Source organism: Crocodylus siamensis, chromosome 3 (genome assembly GCF_052110815.1).
Source record: "Crocodylus siamensis isolate JL-2025a chromosome 3, ASM5211081v1, whole genome shotgun sequence".
In the NCBI taxonomy this organism is placed as follows: Eukaryota; Metazoa; Chordata; order Crocodylia; family Crocodylidae; genus Crocodylus; species Crocodylus siamensis.
The window spans coordinates 75,427,653-75,449,880 of record NC_143397.1 but is presented as its reverse complement, the minus strand read 5'-3'; the positions used below and the strand labels follow the sequence as shown (position 1 = coordinate 75,449,880).

The 22,228-nt window shown below is 40.3% G+C and overlaps 1 protein-coding gene across 8 annotated transcripts in view; it reads left to right on the top strand.

Moving 5' to 3' along the window:
- SYK (spleen associated tyrosine kinase) overlaps positions 1 to 22,228 on the top strand; it is a 334,582-nt gene that overhangs the window by 295,497 nt on the left and 16,857 nt on the right. For 7 of the 8 annotated variants that reach the window (XM_090038531.1, XM_090038534.1, XM_090038529.1 and 4 more), the window contains 4 exons: positions 9,595 to 9,733; positions 11,257 to 11,338; positions 14,092 to 14,138; positions 17,418 to 17,486. In XM_090038531.1, the coding sequence (XP_089894657.1) occupies positions 9,595 to 9,733; positions 11,257 to 11,338; positions 14,092 to 14,138; positions 17,418 to 17,486 (337 nt within the window). The remainder of the gene's footprint in view (positions 1 to 9,594; positions 9,734 to 11,256; positions 11,339 to 14,091; positions 14,139 to 17,417; positions 17,487 to 22,228) is intronic. The other variant, XM_090038536.1, reaches the window with a different exon arrangement.

The window sequence follows — 22,228 nt, the reverse complement described above, 5'->3', positions numbered from 1 at the left end:
TTAGAATTTCTGAAGCCTGAAGTTAGTTTCTAACATGTTTGCAAACCTAAACATTCAGGATTAAATGCCTGTACCCGCAACTTCTCTAATAATCAATGCTTATACTTACATGAGACATTGTTCTTCTTACCAGAAGATTCATAGCTACAGAGAGTTTGAATTATAAGTCATAATGGACCAAAACATTAGTCTATCACAAGAATACTTGTATTACACACTTGAGTTTGCTGATACCAAGTATGTCATTAATGTGACTAATGTCCCCTCTACCATAATTTAAGATATATCATATTCAGTGACACTAAAGGTCAAGGGTATTTTGCATACTGGAACAACTGATGCAAGTTTTCATTTCATATTTTAAAATATCTGTACTTTTAAAGGTCAAGTTACAGTTTTTCAAGTGTTTGCTTCTCTTTCAAAATACTCTGTGATCTAACTCCTGTCACGTGTAATGCAATTGGTAACCATTTTTATTATTCATGTAGACCTAAATAGGGTTAGTAACTGCTGACATAAGCCACCATGAAAACAAAAATAGTATACGATGCTTTAGTAATTGAAGAACTGGAAAATTCTGCCCAACATTCTGCTGATGAAGGCTAGGTTAAGATTTCTCATTCTCATTACTGTACTACGGAGTAGTATATATATACACATTACATACACATACTGACCAAATTGATTGGAAAACATGAAATGATGACCATACAGTAGATTACTTCATATTCTCCCACCTTGCATAAGACTTGCTTCTATCCCTCCTTTGGATAAATTTCCAAGGGAGAAGGGCCACTAGACAATGAGAAAGATATGGCCCCATCAGTATTTTATCAAGTATTTCCTTCCTCCATTCTCTGCTCATTGCAGAAAGTAAATCACCTATCTAATCAGTGATAGAGCCTTCAAAATGTAAGATAGGTTTCAAGTTGGGTATCTTTCCCATAAGTACTAGATTATCTCCAGTTCTTGAAACAATTTCCCATGACTTCTTTTTAGTAAACTGCAGTGACACAGCCAAGAAATTTGGAAGGACTTCTGATCAATTCACAGTTAGGCAGGTGCCACTGGCAGACTACCACTACAGCTCTTATGGCATCTTAAGGCTATGTCTGCACTACAAAATATTGTGCCAGTCAAAAGAGTGAAGAAGGTGTGTGATCCCTGATCAAGGTTGCTATGCAGAAGCCCCTACTGCATACAGCGAACTCCCTTTTTCCAGTGTAGCTTTGGGGTGGGGGAGATAGATGAGGAAAGGAGGGGAGCAGGAACTGGAACAAACTAAAGTGCTGGTAGTATAGACAGATGGGACCTGGCTACCTGTCAATAGGTGAGCGAGCTGAGATTTCCCTAGCACTCTGATGCTGAATCCTGCAGCTTACAGAGTATTCCACAGGAGCTTTGAGCGTGGTTACAAGGAAAGAAAAAATAATTATGTAAAAGACAATTGCAGTCAGTACATCCTTCCTTGCATGACTTTGTTTGAGACTGCATTGGATTTATTTAATGCTGCCCTCAGATTTCTTGTATTGAATGTGATGCACATGTCTGGAATAATAATGCCTAGCCAAAATGTAAATGCCATTGAGGGGGAAAGCTGGACTTACTGGAAGACAATCAGAGATGGATTGGGGTTGGAGGAAGGCAATTTGAAGTTTTGATAGCACAGAACTTCTGGGATGAAGGTTCTGACATTGAGGGAGAGAGGTCTGAGGCACCAGTGAAGATATTAAGACATTCCTGTATCTGTGATTCATCTGTCTTTGAGTTCCACAACATTTGAAAGCCAGCCTTATTGCTACTCATTTCTCCGTGTTTGTTCTGGTGATAGAATTATAAGAATTTTCCATTTTATCAATCTACAGTGCATTTTGCAATCTAGTTTTATTTTTGCATAGGTTTTATTTTTTTAAAGAGAGGGATACTTTGTAAACAGAAAGAACTGGGATAAAAATAGAGATGTTATCAGAGAAAATAGTGTTTCATTGTGGCTTCAAGGTTCTTTGGGTAAATGTGATATCTTTTATTAGACCAATTAAATAGTTGGAAAAAATTGGTTTTTTGCAAGCTTTTGAGCACCAACAGTCTTCTTCAGGCATAGGGGAGTTGGCTGTTGTTTTGTGTTCCCCTGGGTGGAATAGAAGCCACTATGCAAAGTGCAGGTTTGTAAAAATGCAAATGAGGATCAGAGACCTTGGAAGACAATAGGTGTGAGACAGATAGGTGTGGGAGAGGGGAAGCAGAAGTGATAGAATGTAACTGGTAAAATATAGAGAGATTACCTAGGGTTATCTGATGGCAGGCAGGTTATAATGTGCCATAAAGCCAATGTCTATATTTAGTCCATGATTTTTTGCATCCAGTAAATTTATGAAGTGACGTTCATAGGTGCCTCTACAAAAGGTGTTTTGTGAACATTGTGGCTTCAGAATTACTGACAGCTGTCAGTTGTCATGTAAGTATCCAAGAAAGTATCCTAGGGCAGACTGAATGCAAGAATTAAAATCAATTGAAGGATTGTAAGCAATCCAAGGATTGCAATAAATAATTTTCATTTGTTAAGTTTAAAATAAAGTTTGTGTGTAAAACATATAAATAAGGTGAATAAAATGTATAAATAATATAGTGGAAAGATTTAAGTACCAATGTGTTCCACCAACTTTTGCTCTGAACATAATCCTGCTGCCAGTGAAATCAGTGGGATTTTTAATTAGCACCTGTGGAAGAAGGAACAAGTTCATGGTGTGCAGATTTTAACTATTATATTTTACTTCTGTAAATGTATGTAAGGGTTGGCAGAATGCAAGAATGGGTAGTATTTTACTGCTGTTGTCTTTAAATAATCTTACCAAAAAAAGGCAAGATTAAAACATGCCATGCTTGTTAAAAGAGATTTAGTTTATTATTATCATTCTAACGCCTATACTACAATCTACTGAAGAGCCATAAAAATTGTACAGCACATTTAAAACGCACTGTGCAATCAAGTATTTTGTCTTTGTTTTGTTTTTATATTTTCAAAATTATTATACAACAGTTTTGGTTTATGCAAAGTAATGTGGGTAAACCCAGATCCATTGTGGTGGCATGGATTAACATTGATCCTCACCCTGAACATAAAAGCTTCTAACAGAATGGGTTTCAGAGAGCCTCATATAATTTTCAGGTAATTTTCTCTCCTTCCATTTCACTGTAACTTTTAGATTTGTTCAAATGCAGTGGTCAAAGGTAGCACATGATAGGGGGAATTTTTGATGAGTCCTAAGCAGCGTATGGTTAGCAAGAGTTCTTGAGGCTTAGTTTAACCCCAGAAACCATGATCATTTTCATAATTTATAAAACCAAAATGAAATTGTGAAACAGTACCCAGGATCATTTCCACTATCTCACTAAACGTTTAGGGCATTTATACACATACTCCAGGGCTAGTTACAGACAGTAAAAAAGCCTGAAGCTGAATTGATTCAGTCTTTGTATATTAGTCTAAGCTACAAAGTTTAAACTGAGAAACAACTGGACACACATTTACCTTTGATTGCAGCCACGTGCCTGCAGTGACTCAGGTCAGAAGCCGGGGGAACTAGAACATGGCTGTCTGACACTTCCTATTGGTGCCTCAGAAGCCTCTGGGATCTGCAGTCCAGCATCACAACAGCAGGACTCTGCAGGGTTGCACTCATTTCCTCTTCCTGCTTAAAGGTGCCTCTGGGATTTGTGGTCCACAGTAACAGCCAACTGTAACTTTCAGTAAGTTTAGCAGGGCAGGACAGCTCTGTACTCAGCAGAAGGGGGGTTTAACCCCTCTTCCTGGCCCCAGACCCCATCTAGGTTAGCCTGGGGGTGGGGGCTAGGGGGCATTCCCTACCTCTCTCCCCTCCAACCCTTCTTTGCTAGACCAGAGAGTAATGCCTAGCCCAGGGTTGGAAAGCATGCTGGGATGCTCTAGCAAAGAAGGGATGCTGGGGGCTCTGATTTAACTTGAACCAGAAAGGGGCCTGGGACAGAAGTTTCAAAAACTGGTTTGAACCAAATCAGTTAAGTCTGATACTACATTCAGCCAGGTTTATCTTAAACCAGTTTCAGCCGTTTTGAAACTGTTTATATGCATTGAACTTCTGTTCTGTTACAGGTTTAAACCAGTTTTTGATGACTTAAACCAGTTTATATGTAACTTATGTCCCTAACCCAGGAGTGGAGGGGTGGTTTAATTAGAGCGGCTTCACAACCCGTTCTAAGTAAAGTGCCCAGAGCATCTCATGTATCAGCATCCCTGAGCTTTAAAATGGTGGTGGGGGTGCTTTATCTACAGCTCATCAAACGAGCTTTAGATAAAGCACCCCCGCTGCCATTTTGAAGTGTGGGGACAATAATGCATGAGACATGGGAGGCTGCTGGAGCATGGTAATTGCCATGATTAATCAAGTCTGCTCCAAAGCGCTGGAATTTCAGCATGTCAAAGCAGCCTCCCTGCTCATGTATAGACACCCCTAGATTTGAGTTGTGACAATGTATTTGCAGGGCCTAGATCAATCTAGAGCCTAGATTTAGGGTCAGTGGGGTGGGATTTTGGCATGCTTTTATCCAGGAACTCTCCAAAGCAAACTACAAACACTGTCCAAGAAGAAGGACCAGAACCCAAATTCCCTCTATCCCCTCCCCCTGGTGAGTTTTCTCACAACTGGGTTTGAGACATGTACTCCATCTCATTGCACCTACATTCTGCATATTGACACAACTTCAGCAGGGGGAGTGAAAAATGCTTCTCCATGCTTCACACGCATACACAGAATGATGCACACAATATCATAGCGAGGACACTGCTGGGAGAAGGGAAATATGGGTATAAATCTCCTTAGGCAGTGGAGACAATTGAACCTTCCTGTGTACTAGTGGAGGGAACTGAACCATCCTATGTACTACTGTACTGGTCTCTACTTCCTAGGTGAAGTCTATAACCAGCAGTAGCATAACTAGGGCAGGACATCAAAGACGGTCATCTCAGGCAGCAGTGGGGTTGGAGGACAAAAAAATATGGCTTTTGCCACAACTGCGTGATCATGACTGCAGTGGCAGCAGCAACTGGAAGCCACTGCTGTCCCTGTTTATGGCAGCCACCCAGGGCTCTCGGCCAGGTTCTTATGCTGCTGATAACCACTAGACTATTATTTGAAAGGGGACCAGCTCTTCCTTCTCCAATTACATTCTTAAAGGAAGTGTTGAGAGCCACTGTATTTTTAAGGACCCCAGTTCTGTAAAGTGTGCATTACACATGCTCTGAGTGTGTCTACTAGAATCATAGAATCAAGTTCGCTGATGACACCAAGCTGTTGGGTAAAGTGAATACACCGGCAGGCAGAGGCCGCATCCAGGCAGACCTGGATAGGTTGGAGAAGTGGGCAGATCTGAACAGGATGCGGTTCAACAAAGACAAGTGCAGAGTGCTGCACTGGGGAGAGGGAACCAGCATTATGGTTATAGGTTAGGGGCTGACCCTCTCGGCAGCGCAGAGGCAGAGAGGGATCTTGAAGTCATGATTGACTCCAGGATGAATATGAGTCACCAATGCAATGAAGCAATAGGCAGAGCCAACCGCACCCTGTCATGCATCAACAGGGGCATCACTAACAGGTCCAGAGAGGTCTTGCTCCCCCTCTATGCGGCACTGGTCAGGCCACAGCTGGAGTACTGTGTCCAGTTCTGGGCACTGCTCTTCAAGAAGGACGTGGAGAACTTGGAGAGGGTCCAGAGGAGGGCCACTTGTGTGGTTGAGGGCCTCTGTGGCCAGCCCTATGAGAAAATGCTGAAGGACCTGAATCTCTTCAGTCTCCGCAAGAGGAGACTGAGGGGGGGATCTTGTGGCTGCCCACAACCTTATCAGGGGCCACCAGCAGGGACTCGGGGAAAGTCTGTTCACCAGGGCCCGCTTGGAGTCACCAGGAACAATGGCCACAAGCTGAGGGAGGAGAGGTTTAGGTTAGATATTAGGAAGAACTACTTCATGGTAAGGGTGGCCAGAGCCTGGAATAGGCTTCCCAGAGAGGTGGTGCTCTCACCTTCCCTGGAAATCTTCAAGAGGAGACTGGATAGGCACCTGGCTGGGGTCTTATGACCCCTGCCACCCCCAGTGCTCCTTCTTGCCCATGGCGGGGGGTCGGACTCGATGATCTGTCTAGGTTCCTTCCGACTCATTGATTCTATAATTTTGAAGTCAAAATCTGCAGTGTCTCTGGAATTTAGGTGCTTCCAGGACTAAGCAGTAGCTGAGTGGGGATTTTCAGACCATAACTTTAGATTTGCATATGTCCTGCTAAAGTGCTGCTTTAGTCTCAGATATTCTTCTGTGCATCTGACCCACGATCCTTAAAGTTATGGTATAAGCATCTCTTCAGGCCCCAAGAGGATGTGTGCAGGTCTGTCTCATTAACAGTAATGACAATGACAAATGTACATTTTCAGCTTCAGTAGAGCAAACCACCATACTGTGTATGTTATTACTTAACATGTTACAAAAAGTTAACAGAGCACTGAGTACAGTTTATTTCCTGAGAAGAGGTCCAGGTGCCGTGGAACTGCCTAAAGACAGTGCCTTCCATTCCAACATATTCCTCTGTTCCAATCTGCGTATAGTAGTACACAGGATGACAAACTGCAAGTCATTCTCCATTTTAGCAAAACTTGCTCACTCCACTGGCCAGCCTGCACACAGGAAGTCAGTGTGCTAAGAAAATACCTGTAGGTTAAAGAAAACCACAGACAGTCTGGGTCAGTTTTCTTTAAAAGTAGTAGGCAAGTTAATTGATTTTAGAAAAAAAATGTTTATTTCCCTTTTCTACAGGTCATTGGTTTACTATTTTTATGTTCTTTAAGTTCAAGTTTTAAGCAACAAAAACCACTTTTCATGCAAAGTAGCAAAATGAGCTGTTCAGAACCGAAACAGAACGTGAACAAGCTTAAGACAAGCCATGTTCAAGTTTAATGAGCCAAATCAAAACAACATCTCATACCCAGTATTACAGTATCACATGTAACTGTGATATGCTACTGCCAGTGCTGTGAAATAATAATGGTCTAGATTTAATAATGGACTTGTATTAGATATCTGCAATGCTGGGATGGAAACCTAAAACCTTAGGGGTCTAAGCTCCTTGTACAATATGTGGAGAGTCAGGTACCTCAGAACAGGATCTAGAGCGGAGAACAGGCTAAAGTCAGCACACTTGGCATGCTGCTGCTAAGCTCACTGGTAGAAGATGGAGATGAATCTTAAACATTGCCCTTCTACCAATGTATCACTCGGGATCTATAGCCCAGAACCTTGTCCTGAAGGGAAGTCCCCATACTATTCATTTCTTGTAAAAAAAAAACTATGCAGGGTTCACTCTTTTATTTTAAAACCAAATTAGAGGTGGTAATGACTTATTTAAAAAATAGCTGAGTGGTTGGAGCAACCCAGGGTTGAATTCCCTCCTCAACCAGAGGGGTTTAAAAATTATATCTCCTGACTTCCAGTTTAGTTTCCTAACCATTAGAATATAGGCTGCCCTAAGCCTTACTCTGGTCTTCAAAAGTTACTGTGTTAGAGCCTACCTTCAAGAGAAGGTTCAGGACTTTGAATCCCAGGTACCTGCGGGAAAGCTTCTAGTTAGCAGCATATAAGACTTGAACCTGCCCTAAATCTTCCCTATTAGTTATCCATAGTTGGCTGCATACTGACTGCGCTGACTTGAGGCAACGCCCTGCTCAGCCTGCTGGTCAACTCAGACCACTATTCTGAAGCAACTTCCTGCCTTTGCACACTGTATATAGAACCTAAGCACCTTAATTTGCGGTTATGGATCCCACTCTGAGGCCAGTCACCAAAATGGTGCTAACTCTTAGGTGTTTAAGTCTTTTACCTAATATGGTCTATAGGTATAACATTTTCTCAATTGTCATGCACCTCTTTGGAGCACCTCTTCCTCAGTCTGCTAGCCTAATCTACCGTTTGCTTCTTTTGCATGAGGCTGTTTTATAGAGCCATTCAGCTGTGGCTTACATATTTCAGGCTGCTGAATAAACTCATCCCTGTAGATACCACTGGGAATCCATATATGTACAAAAAGGAGAAGCACAAAAAATACTGAAAGAATTACAGGCCAAAAGATGGTTGCGGGGGGGAGGAAGAGAGACTTCTATCTTATACACAGAGAAGAGAGGAAAGAGATGCAATCAGAAATCAAGAAAGGGAACAGTCAGCAGCCCGGAAGTGAGGAAAACAATACAGAGGGCTGTGTGAGAGTCGCAAAGTGGTGACATATATAGGTGAAACACCAGCACAGATCTCGGTACCATGTTAGGGCATTATGCTATATTTATCTACAAGCTCTTTGAGAAATGATTCATTAAAGATATAGCTCTTCAATCTTTTAAATCTGAGAACTACTCGTACATGTACTAATAACTAATTTCAGCATCATTTAAACTCTGGAAGCTGTAGGGTAACTAGAGCTCACCAAAAAGTCTTTCCCTCCTGCTCACTGAAGCACATTACACTTAAGACATGATTAACCAGTTAATCATATCTTGAGTTGTTGCAATTAATGGTATAATAAAACAAGGAATAAGCCACAAAGTTATCACACAAAAAATATGTGATAACTCTGTTGCTCATTTCTGTTGTGCCATTAATTGAGCATGTGGCCAGCCTGGGGCTCCTGGGAGGAAGGGGCAGCTGGGGCAAAATGTTATGGGGGAGCACAAATTTATAAATGTTCCATATATAGCATCTAACTATTGGGGGGGTGTTGTCTTCTAATCAGGGCTGTCTTCTCTTCAAGTAAGTACAGTATATTAGACATGTTTTTAAAATCCCAGTACTTTCCTTGACAATGATTTACAGTAATGAATAGCCTAAGCTGAAGCACGAAACAGAGAAATGGTTTTCTTTTATTTATACTTAAGTTTACCTGCTATTAATTAAAGACATTGCCCTATTTTTATATTATAGAACCAAAGATAAAAAAATGAAGGTCAGTTTTCTCTAAATCCACCAGGCTGCTGGAGAGTTAGCCATGTTAGTCAAGTCAGGCAGAAGGCAGGATAGATATGCACCTTAGACTAACTAAATATGATGTATATAGAGCACAAGGTTTTGTGAACTCAAGTTTGTTTCATCAGGTGCTATGAAAGAGCAGCAAAGAACAGAATAACTTCACATATGGTTCAGGAGAGAGATATATACAACCATACATATATACATATACACAGGAGCTCTGTTCTCCATGTTAGTGCCCTTGCAGGCCTGCAGGACCCAAAATGCTTGATGCAGAGCCCCTGAACAAATTAATGGTCATGTTGTGCAGAGCACAGCATTCTGTTGCTCCCTAGCAAATAGCTCCACATGGTGGAATTTCTGGTTTATCATTTTCGCTTTGAAAAAAAAATAATTCAAAATTCCCTTTAAAATGCACTAAACATTTTTTAGAGAAGTCCTCAGAAGCTCTGGTACAGATTTTGTCCTATTTCTGTTGGAAAAGCTTATGTAAAATGATTTATCTAATATGGATGCTTGCTAAGAGCACAGAATAACTCTTGATATTTCTCTCTTCCTTTCAGAATCAGGGAAAGGGACAACAAAGGATCCTATGCTCTCTGCGTGCTTAGTGATGGAAAAGTACTGCATTATCGTATTGACAGAAACAAGACAGGAAAGCTTTCTATACCAGATGGAAAAAAGTTTGACACTCTCTGGCAGGTCTGTTAGATTTGAATCATTTGGCTATTTGTCATCATGTTTTTATACAACCTACTTAGTTTGTGTTTTACTTCACTGTGCATCAACAATCTTTAGCTAAATGGCCATATGTTTTGCATATTAATTTATGCTGTATTTCAAACTTTTAGTGACTTTTATCCTTTGGACTATAAAAAAGTTGGGGAGGTAGGATTTTTTATTATCAGAGCAATGTAGGTTGTATAGGTTTTAATGTTTTTTTTCCCCTTTAAATGTGCCATTACTGCTTGGCTTCAAATTGCTCTAGTTATTCACTGAATTCCACATTTCTTAGAATAAAAAAGCATTTGCATTTGTAAATGGTAGAATTAAATACTAGTAGTACAATACTGTGGCATTTGTGTAATTCCCCTGATGATACGCAGGAGACAAAACCGGTCAGTAAGCACAAAGATGATAGAATGCTAGGCACACACAATCCTTATTAGCTCCTATACTCTCTAGATTGCAAATTTAAAATAAACCCTCTTGGCTAGAGTTACCAAGAGTGTCTGCCTAAATCCTGGTGTAGATTAATCAATCAAGGAATGGATTGCTGATGATAATATAGTCTGTTATGAAGAAGAGCCAGTGCAAGGTATATGTACAGGTAAATTGGAAATACTAAGGCAGTTGAAACACCGGCAGAAATTTTCTGTGTCCTGGAAAAATACATTAAGTCAAATACATTACAGTTATAATTGTAAATCTATAATTGTAAATCTATAACATAAGTTCTTGACTATATATAATAACTGCTGGCTTTTACTCCAGTTGTCCACATCCCTTTTCTACTTAAGTTAAAAATGACAGCCCTCCCCTCCCCCCGATTTACTAGCTTTCTCCACAGCTGTCAAGAAGACCTGTGTGAGTAAGGCAGATTTCCTACCCCCAGAGGCAAAACACTAAAGGGAGGCAGGATTTCCCTGTGTTCATTGAACTGTGTATTTTTTATGTATAAGGAATATGTACCGTAGATAATGGGAGTATGCAGACACAATTTAGAAAGTCCTGGTAAATTTGAGACCTAGTAGTGTCTCAACAATGTATGTGGGTAAAACTACTCCAAAATGCAAATGCCAATTTTAATAACCCTACACTTTCTATTATTGACTATATAGATTTCATTACCTCCTATAGTCCCAGCCTAGACACTGTACAATAAACTTCCTCCCTTGAGGAGTGTACAGACAGACAGCTGCGTAAGGATAGGGGGGATGAAAAGTGAGGTGGGAGGTAAAATATAAAACACTCATGATCACATACTCAGTAAGTAGCAGCATCAAGAATAAAAACCTAAATGTCTAGGTACAAATTAGGAGGAAGCTGACATGATACAATGCAGCTATACAGTAGGTAGTCTGTACGTAGACAAACACACAGAAAATAAAATGAGGCACCTGCAGCTCTGCAAATGTAACCCAGTATTTTCTTTCCTCCATTACCTCGCCCTTCTTTCTCACTATGTCTGTCTCTCTCCCCCACCCCTTCTTTTGTCCTAGTAGTTAGTTGAACATTATTCATATAAACCAGATGGCTTACAAAGAGTCCTCACAATTCCATGTCCACGAATTGGCTCAGACAATGGTAAGTTAACTGTACTGCTATGAAATACTGAGATAGTCTTTCTAATGATGGTAGAAAGGTATGTTTGTGTTCTCTCTATTAATAGAATAGGATCATAAAGACTTCCACATAGCAGTTATTTGGGTTAATAGTGAATCCAAATTCAGACTTTAATCTTTAGCTTTTCTAATTATATAACATATAGAAAAGAGCATGGGGAGGTTGGAGAGGCACTTATAAAGGGACACATTCTAGGCTCCAATAATTGCTGAGCCAATGGCAATTAGAGCCAGATCCAAAAGAGGATTTAGGAGCCTATTGTAGAATTAAGTATAATTGAAGGTACTTAACTCGAGTACAAACCTGTGGTGCTAAAATACCACCAGGTTCCATCTAATGCTGGAGATGCCTAAACTCTATGTGTACCTCCCTGTTTGACTTCTAAGTTCCCCTTCCCCAGGTGCATAAAGTTGAGTTTCAGCACATTCCTAGAACAACACCAGTCTTCACAGGCCTGAGCAGTCCAGTGCCTACCTCATGCCTAAGCCCATTTAGGACTCAAACATTAAGCATTTCTCTTGCTAAGTCCCCTGAGAGATTGCCCTCCTTAGAGCATGCCTACAACACCCCTACAAGATCAGGATCCCTACAAAGTTGAATGAAAACTCCCACTTTCAGGAAGTGATGGTAATGCTACCCTCCTTTTAATTAATACCTGGTGGTCAGAACAATGCATACAATTCACTCCTCTACCTGGACAGATTCAAACTCAAGTCCTCCACTTCCCAGAAGAAATCCCATAGCCACTTGCTAAATAGACTAGTCTGAGGTTGGTTAGACTGGGTTCCTGTTGAAGCTGCGCCCTTTGTACAAAAAGGAATTTTCAGATTCACTGGGGCACAGTGAGGGAGGGTGAACAAGACAGCACAAGTGTACAAAATACACATGGGGGAGTCCTAGATTCTTATCTCTGCTTCCCACATTGTTTCTATACTTTACACAAAGCAGTGATTGAATACCATATGAAAATAGTCCTTGGAGCAAGAACCAGAATTTGCCTCTGTCAGGAGTGCCATAACCACTAGACTACGCAGTGAGGCTCACTGCTGTGCTCTTTCTTGCTCTTTTTGTTCTAGTGAATATTGAGGGTTTTTTCCCTATGCATCAGTGGGGGTGAGAAAATGTGCTACCATCTGGGGATCTGCATCCTTTGCATAGGAAATGTAAGTTTGAATCCTTCAGGCAGACAACGAAATTGAACCAAGATCTTCCACACCCTGCAAAAGGGCCCTGATCACTAAAGTTGTACTAGAAGATCCTGCTGCCTCTGTATTTTAAGTCAAGAGTGATTCTTAAAAGTGAAGGGGTAGGTTTCTACTTTTACTGAGGGTGCAAGGCTGTGGACCCTAAGTAAACAAAGTGACCCGAGGATGGGTTTGAAGGCTCGTGTCTGCTCAGTAGTTCCCATTTGCTAGATCTCACCCTGAACATTGAACATGTTAAATTCAGGCAGCTTCCCAATCAGCAGGTTGGCTGTTTTAAATTTAGCTCTAAACTCTCTGTGTTGTATAAAGACCAGGTTCAGTATCCCACTTTAGAGGCCAGATACTTAAGTATTAAGCACTGACCACTAGTCCCCTGCTATCATCAAGTATTCTAATTTTCTTGGGATGGTGTTTCTTTCACAATCAGAGAATTGTCTGCAAGATCTCCAAGGCCAGTAGACCAGGAAAGCATTCTATTTGAAGAGCAGAAAGACGTTCTAGATAAACCCAAACAGTGGTTTAAGTAGAAGTGTGTAGTACAAGTCCCAAACAGTCCCAAAACGTCTTTTCTTCATCTGAAAATTAGTGTTTGTCTGGGAACTAGCACCATGTCAGCCACAACCCAGTGATTAGTGTAAATTTTTAACATCTTGTAAAAGCTGCTGGAAAAAAGGGTTTCACCACAGCTAGCTGACATGGGGTTAAACGCAAGACTCCTTGTCTGCACTCATGGCAGCTATATTTGGCATTATGCAAGGTAACAGGGCACTAAAATGTTGTTTCAATAAGAAGGAACTTTCCAGTGAAGAAAAGCCAGTGCAGGAGGAAGTGATAAGTCTGGGTGAAGATGAGATCTGCTATAGGGAGGCCCTGCAGTGGGACTTAGAGAAATACAGAATACAAATGAGGTTCCTGAACGTCCTCAGTATCCTTTTATGAGAATATCTCTAAGGGAAGGAATGTCAACTCTAGTGAAGAAGGTAATTGATTTTGTCCTGTAAAGAGAAAACTAAGATTAGTTGGAGTTGCAAGGGTGGAGAAGGTTGAGAAGTGTCTCTCCCTTCTTCCATTGATTGCCATGGGGATGGACGGCACCCACTGGTACCCCATGTTTGACCGTTGGCCAACTACCCCACTTTGAAGCGACAAAGCATGGATTGTCATTCTGTGTCAAGGAGTCTTTTTCTGGGTGAATATCAGTTACCTGCTGAGTGGGTGTGCCCTAACTTTTTCCACCACCTTCTTTGGGTGCCTCACTGAGAGACTGCATATCATTTACCTCTTGTCCTAAAGCCTGACAACACTTTCAAAGAACAAAAGCAAACAAGATGGTCCTCATTTAAGTTTCTGAGTGGTAGTTACTATGTGATTTAAAAATGTGTAATTAACATGAAATCCACCTTCTAAGATTTCTGTTTTTAACTGTATGTTCCCTACCTCTAGTCCCCTGGTGAGAATGACAGCACAGTCTGCATGCTTACACACTAACTATATTCAATTCCCTTATAGATGTTGTTTTTGATAACCGGCCTCCACTTCCTGGAGTTCATCCTAAGGTAAGTTCAGTTAGCAGCACAGAAATAATACTTATATTGAAGACCTCTGGTGAAAATAGTTTTATTATCTAGCATTTTAGGCAATCTAATTACATGGATGCCACTACTGCAGTGAATTCATATTCTCTTGATTCCTATATTGAAACTGCACAGAGAGAGCACGTTTCCTAAGGTCTTGTGTATTCTAGCTCACTTATTTGCTTTCTGCACTGAATAACACAGCATTTAATTCCTTGAGTTTGTTTGATATACACAGCATTATTTGAAAATTATAATGTATCAGATGCAAAAAAACTATATTAAAAGAGCATTGAAGGCTATGTCCTACACTAGCTATAACAGTAGTAAGGAGCGAAGATACTGTGTACCCTTTGTTTGGAAATTTGCTGTTAAAGCATAGGGCAGAGGGTTGCTGGAAAGTTCCAATGCTGCCAGAGGACATTACATGGAAAGGCCTCCATTTAGTGCCAGTTATTCCGTAGAAAACTTTCAGAAGTAGTGGAACCCTGTTAGTGTAACTCCTGCCAGATATGTGCATTAAGGAGTTCCCTGGCCTGTTAATCAAGTGTCATCCTTTGCTTGCTAAACTTCAAAGAGGCTACTTCATTGGTGTCTAAAATACTGTATTTACATGAATCCAAGACAAAGTTATTTTCCCCCATTTAACATGGGGTAAAAGCCTCTCATCTTGGACCTGAGTACAAGTTGGCATTGGAGAGTGTGCGGCTCCAACTCCAGCGCAAGCCCAGAGTTAGAGTCAGAGCCACAGCAGCTGCCTGCTCTCAGCAGCCTCTGCTGACCCCTTTTCCCCCGACACCACCACTTACTCTCTATGGCCCTGACTCCGACCCTGCTATGAACCAGGATACAGAGCACATAGTGATTCCAGCCCTGGCCTGGCGACACAGCAGCAGCTGTGGCAGCAGCAACTTCAGCCTTGCCCCCAGAACTGGGGCCAGAGCAGCTGCTGCTGAAAGAAATCGAACTTGGACTTAGATAAAAAATAAACATAAATAGACGTTCTAATATTTTCTTCCCGCACCCTAATGGATCGTCTTGCACACCCCCTGGGGTGTGCACACCCCACTTTGGAGACCACTGGTCTAGAGAGCTAAGATCTTAATTTGTAGCTAAAGGGAAGTTATTTTGTTGATGCTTCAGAGAGTGCTCTAAAAGGAACAAAAATAAAGTCCAAGTATCTTCTAACATTACTACTGGGTGACCAGGTTTGATGTTAAACTCAATAAGAGGCAAATCCAGTTCCTTCTTTTGACATCACTGGGGTCTCCTTTCTAGCATACCCCAGTCACCAGGCCGCTGGCAGGGCACATACCCTATAAAACATGGAAACCTTTTCTTCATGATGTCCATATACACCAGTGCGGAGAATGCAGGGGTATGGAAGATAGTTCTTTCCCTTGCTGTAAGGGACCACATAAGCACATTGAATAGGCAGCTTCTGCTCCACAGTCTTTAGAAAGAAGCAACAAGTCTAGCACACAGTTCTTAAGAATTCCCAAAATTCTCAAATGGTCACCTATTGAAGTTTTTTATTCAAGTATTTTTATAAAAATTGTTATGTGCTAGATGGTAAATTACTAGAGCTAGTCTAATTTGTTTTTAAATTCTTTTGCATGCCGGCTTATTCAGGCTGGTACTCCTGCCCTTTTTCAACTTCTATAAAATATTCATCTCAGGATGTATTTTTATGTCTAATATCATTGTGTGAGCTAGTTATTCTTAGCTCCAACATATTAGAGACTGCTGCTCAGGTGCAGCAAAGGTAAGGAGGTAAGGAGTTGCTGCTGCAAGAAAAGTATGTGGAACAATGCTAAGGGTGCAACAACAAAGAAGAAAGAAATCAACTTGACCCCTAATGGGATGGAGTCATTTGTTATATGGCACCTAGAAATTGCTCCAAGCTCACTTTCATTTGATCCCCACATGGAAAAAGCACTTTTTAAGCTCAAAGACAATAAAAGATACAATGTGCAGGGATTTTTTTAATCTCCAAAATTTATGTTTCAATAGTAAATGTTGCCAAGTTCCACAAAACTGTAAGTCCTAAAAGAGGATTGTGTACAACATGTCATATTTGATGTTTTCAAAGCTGTATTTTTAGTTGCCTGAAGGATATGTTTTTGTAAAAGAATGCTTTGGGTGAAATACAGTTATTAGATACCTTGTATAAGCTTTTTCTAACAATTGCAAAATGCAAAAAATGGCCAAATAATTTGAGAAGCTCCTAACTGAATTGCAAGTTAGTTCTGAGGCTGTTCTAAGTAACTGAAAAGTACAGTCAAAATACAACCACAGTTAGCTACATAAATCTAGGCTGACAATACTATACCAAAATATTAAATACAAGAATGTGTTTGACCCTTACCAAGAGTCATTTGAGGATATTTGGTTACAACAGGCTGTCTAACATATTAGCCTCTGCTTTATGTAAGTTTGGATACTATGATATAATGTAATATAATATGGTATTATATAATACATATACAATATTTACATAGTATATACATATAATCCATACATGTTTAATATATATATACAAGTTATACAAAGATAATGTTGCCAAAGCGTATTCATTCTTTCAGAACACTGTTTTGGATATGTGATTTCTTTTTATACAATGTTATGTTCATCCTAATACCAAGGTAGCCTTCAAATCTTGCTAGATATATTAGTCCACTTACGACATATTAAGATTCTCATCTACTTTGCATTCCTGTTTATCTAAGCATAAGAATTGGACAGTGAGAGCAGAAAGGATTTGCTTAATGAATGAGTGCAAGAAAAAATGAGTCTGCTTTGATTTGTAACTGTTCTCACAAGTTGATGTTTCTGCAATGTTTCTATATCATGGTTTCTGATGTAGAAAACTCTGTACAGTACAAAGGAAAAAATGTTCTAGACCCATGGACCCTTACTAAAATGAGTGGTGAATAAGTGGGGAATAAAGAGCAACATTTCATTTAGTAATGCTAGTGAACTTGCAAAGTGTATACTTATGTGGGAATATAAAACGATTTCTAAAAATAAAATGTGGGCTGCAGATGGAGTAGTACAGTTTATGGAAGATTTACAGAAGACTACATATGCTACTTCTATGCACTTTTGATAATAATTAAGAAGTATACTTAGAGGTACAGGTTTGAGAAAGACCAGAAGTTCTTTACAAGATTGTTCTTATAAAAGTACACCTGTTTATGAAGTACCTTCAGATATTTTCCTGACACATTTACTCTTCCTCTTTAACATTATGGTTTCTAGAGTTGGTCAGGAGGTGGAATTATCTCAAGACTCAAATCGTACACCTTTCCAAAGGCTGGAAGGAAAAAGGTGCATAATACAGTCTGTAGGCTTTTGACTGAGTAAAAGGTTACCCACACTCAACTAACTTCATTTATTTTTCTTCTTGGTTTGCTGATACTAAGTGTGTGTTTGAATACTAACAATCTAACTGCATAGATCTAATAGTCTTTTTGCTTCTATTTCTTGTTTCACCTAATCGCAAATCAGATGCACTTTGATTTATGGAATAGCTGATTCTAATCAAGGGTAATGGTTTGTCTTTCTTTCTGTTGTTAAATAATGTATCCCCAAGGCCTAGAAATGTTAGTACTGTAATAAGCATTCTAGAGATACAAACTAAGAGGGCTACTTTAAGAATAATCATTTATACACTGCAAAATGAAAGCTCTATTATAAAATCTTGTCGGCTCAGGATACTGGCTTGATTGAGCAGATTAATAGTGAATCCATTTACAGAGAAATTTGCAAATGGCCACAAAATATGTTTCCACAGTACTTGTGTGTACAAATTGCATAGTTATATACTGGGTTAGTCCTGCCTTGGCTGGTGCAGAGTTCTGTAAGAACAGATGGACAGAAGAAGAAGATAAAGTAGGAAGTGCAGGGGGGCTCAATCATTCATTAACAAGAAATGTGGCTGCGTGGTCAATAAGATACTGCCACTATCATATTTGTAGTTGCAAAGGATCAAGCATTTAACTAGGAGATTCATTTGCATGTTAAGAATAATACTTATGTCCTTTTTCCACCCCTTTTTGCCCCTCATTATTTTTCATCCCGTGATCTTGAGCATAGAGAAGCAGGCACAAAACATGTCTCCTACTTCATATGGCAAACTGTACTTCATGTTTATCTTATTTGAAAATACATATAAATAATAGTACTTTCTTCCATAGCCTTGGTTTACTATCATGCTAACATACCAGGAGTCTTTGCTGTATACGGTGCACAATGCAAGGACTTTCCAGATCAGTTTGCATGCCCTGTTTACATGCACGCATGGTTGTTTGAATAAACACAATGCATGTTTACCCATTGTAAAACCCAGCTGAAAAAAATGTCTTTAGTGTCGCATATTGGAAGGTTATGTTTTTTGTTTGGAGCTCTTTTTAGTTTGTTTTTTGAGGAGTGGAGTGAATGGTTCTTTAATATGCTGCTGTTGGTAATATAGGTTCTGTGGGTTAGACGTAAATGGAAAAAAAATAGTCACTGCTATTCTCTGATCAACTACTTAAAAGCCCATGCTTTTCTACAGCCAATTTCTACAATGAAAATATTTTTGCAGCGTATACTCAGTGGAGGGGCGTATTTGTGAGGAAAACTTAGTATTGTTAGGCAACTAGAGACAGTTTCTGAAACCCAGTTGGATAGCTCTTTGCACATATTTATCTCAACAGCAACACAAGTTTTATCACAGTGCAAAATTATATACCGTATTAAAAAATTAAGATCGAAACAGTCAACTTTTGCCCAGAGTTAAAGCCAACTTGAAAATTCCAGTTAGACATGGTTAATTAGGATAATTAATATTTTCCCCCAATTGCAACTAACAATTCTAAACAGTAAAGAGAAAGCAAAGGTTCTTGCTGCACTTTCTTGGCAAGTGTACCATATTTTCAAAGTTTAAAGATAGGTCATCTATATTTTATTTTAATATCAAATCTAAATGTTTTGGTACTTTATTCAGTGGCTCAAAATTAGCTGTTCATATATTCCATTAGAGAAAGGAAGTCCAATTTAAATGGTAAAAAAGAAAAATTAAATCAACTAGTGCCATCTAGTGGGGCATGTCATGTCTTAGACAAAGCTCAGTGGTTTCTATGTAGGAAAGCCCATGTCGTAGCACACTAGATTAGAGTTATGAATAATAGTGATTGAAAAAATTGGACATTTGCATTTTTTACAAATTGGAAAATTTTTACAAATTTAAAGAAATCACATTTACTGCATTAGTTGCCTGAGTGACAGTCTGAGTGCCTGAGTGATATAGTACGTTAAAAATGCAAAAGAAAAAAACTGTTATTTCTTTTCTAATCCATAAGAAGTTAGAAGCAAGTACTTTAATTTTAATTTATTTTTTTAAACACCCAGTAAAATGATACCTAATTCTGATTGCAGGACTTGACACTACTGTCAAGGTACTTGTATTTATAAGTACTATCTTGCTGCAGAATTTATTAGTTTTCTGCAGCCTAATAGGGCTGCATGTGTGAACACTGGATGGATTTACACAAGATACTATATCACCATAGTGATGAGCTATGGCAATTTAGCTTGTTGCTATGGCAACATAGCATTGGTGGGCATGAATTGTGATGCTGACACTACTGTGCATTAGCAATGAGCTACTTGCACAGTAGGGTCAAAAACGACCTGGCACTGCCAGGACTGTGCAGGAACTGAATGACTGTGCAACTGGGGGCAAGTGTAGACATTTACTGTTGAGCTAATTAGGCAACTCCACAGTAAACATCTCGTGTAGATGTGCCCACTGTAACAGAAATCCTTGCCCAGACATTACTCAGTCCTTACTCAGGTTTTATTCAGGTAATAATCTAGCTCCCATTGAGCAGGAACTACACAATTGAAACTACTTTCCCTAAAGTAGAGGACGGAAATTATATTTAGTCTGCTTGTGTTATTACCCAGCACACAGTGCATACAACAATATGCACTTTCTTAATATACCTCCAGAAAGCTTTTCTTGCTGCAGGGGGTAACGTTCTGATCTGTACTAAAGAGCATCAACTTAAAAAAAGAAAAACAAACAAAAAAATTAAAAGCTGGGTACCTCAGTAAGCAATGGGTAAAAGTCCAAGAAAGGTGTTATTATTTACAGAAAAGCTGAACATGTATTGCACTTGTTATATACTTTGCAAATATATGTTGCCACATATGCTGCTTCATTTTTGTGCTTGGTGATTAAACCAGAAATGTGCTTTGTGAAAGCACTCCATTTCCAGATTAGCCACATAGACTGAAAAGAAAGATTTTGTTAAATCGTTTGTCAAATTATAGCTGCAGATTATAACTCAGACAACAAACCTAAGGAAGAGTTGGTACTAAACACTAAACTGCTTAACCTGACTTCAGAGGTCAGATTAAAGAGAAGGGGAAGTGTTGGAACTCTATTAATATTCCACATGCTAATCTAGATTAATTTAGTAGTATTGACATACAACTAGTCATCATGTATTTTAGCATGAATTCCTTCCTAGAGGAATGGTAATGTGACAGGTGTGCCCCTTCAGGGTCTGTCCACTGGTAACCCCACCCACCTGTTATGGGTCAACCGCCTGCCTTCTCACCTGCTATGCCTTGTTGTTAGTTGCCTAATTAGAAGATGTTAATTTTAAGTGGGAGGCTGCCCCAATGCAAGGGGGTGCTATGTGCGGCTCCTTTCCTCCCCTACACCACAGCCCCAAGCCTCACAGATGGTACTCACATCATTTAGTCTTGGCCTTACTCTACTCTGGCCCCCTCATCCTCCCTGGGCTCTCCATGGCCCTGGTTCACTGGGCACCTCACTGGGCATTTGTCAATGCTGCCCCCCCCCGACAGCTTCTCGCTGCCCCCCACCTCGCCCAAGGCTGGGGCCTCCACATGGCCATGGCTCCCCTATGAGGCCTCCTCCAACCCCTGATAGCCTCACCCAAACCTCCGGGTCTAAACGGCAAACACAAAACACAAGCCCCTGGGCTATAACATAAAATCTAAGCCATCTGGCTAAACATCATTCAATCCCTACCAGGGAATTCTCCACCCCATAACCGCTATCAGGAGCTGCTCGTGCAGTCAGGCTTCTTGCCTCTGTTTACTCCTTCTCCCTTGGCTGCCAGCAGGGAACTGCCAGCTTGGCCTCTTGCCTCTGTTTACTCCTTCTCCCTTGGCTGCCAGCAGGGAACTGCCAGCTTGGCCCCAGCCCTGGGGGTTTAAATGTGAACCAGGCCCTGCCCCTTCCAGTCAGCTGACCGCGGGCAGGTGTGGGTCACCAGCTAACTTTGGTTGCCCTGACAACCGGCAGCTGGGGCTCCTCACTCACTGCTAGGGCTCTTTCCTCACAGTTTCCCCTTTCTAAAAGGAGGAGGGCACCTAAGTGCTCTGTGACAGGTGACAATTCACATCTGCTCAAAGCTGTTAGTCACTATCTTAACATGGTAGATTCAGAAAAGAGAGGTAGTTAGCTGTGTTAGCCTGAAGCAATTATGGTGCAAATCAACCCTACCTTCTGCCTGACTTCAGGCTAACATAGCTAACCACCTCTGCTCATTGATAGCACCTCACTTAGTTGAATGAAATAGAGTGCAGTCAGTCTACTCAAGGTTCAGTAAAACCACCATATACCAGTTAATGTTCCCAAAGTTTCCTCTCAACCTTGTAATTTATTATTTAAAAATTGAAGTGACTGGAAAAGCAATACTGTTCCTTTCCAGTCCTTTTGCCCTATTCTTGAAGTACAAGGAAGATGGAAAATCACCATATCTCCCTACTTAAGCATTTGCTTCTCCTCTTCTCCAGCATGCAAACCTGTCAGTGGCATCACCCGGGCAGCACTGGATACCAGCCATTTCCTGTTTAGTTGTTGGTCTCTAGCAATTCATAAGAACCAAGCATACTTTAGTACAGTTTGACAGCCCTAAAATATGTCAGGTCCAGCACAGAATGGAGACCCAGAATTAGGGGCTTCTGGCTAGCTCTTCTGTCTCTTGTTGTCTTTAGTCGCAGCAAAGAGTTTGCCATTTATGTTCTTCAGAAATTGTTGGGTTCAC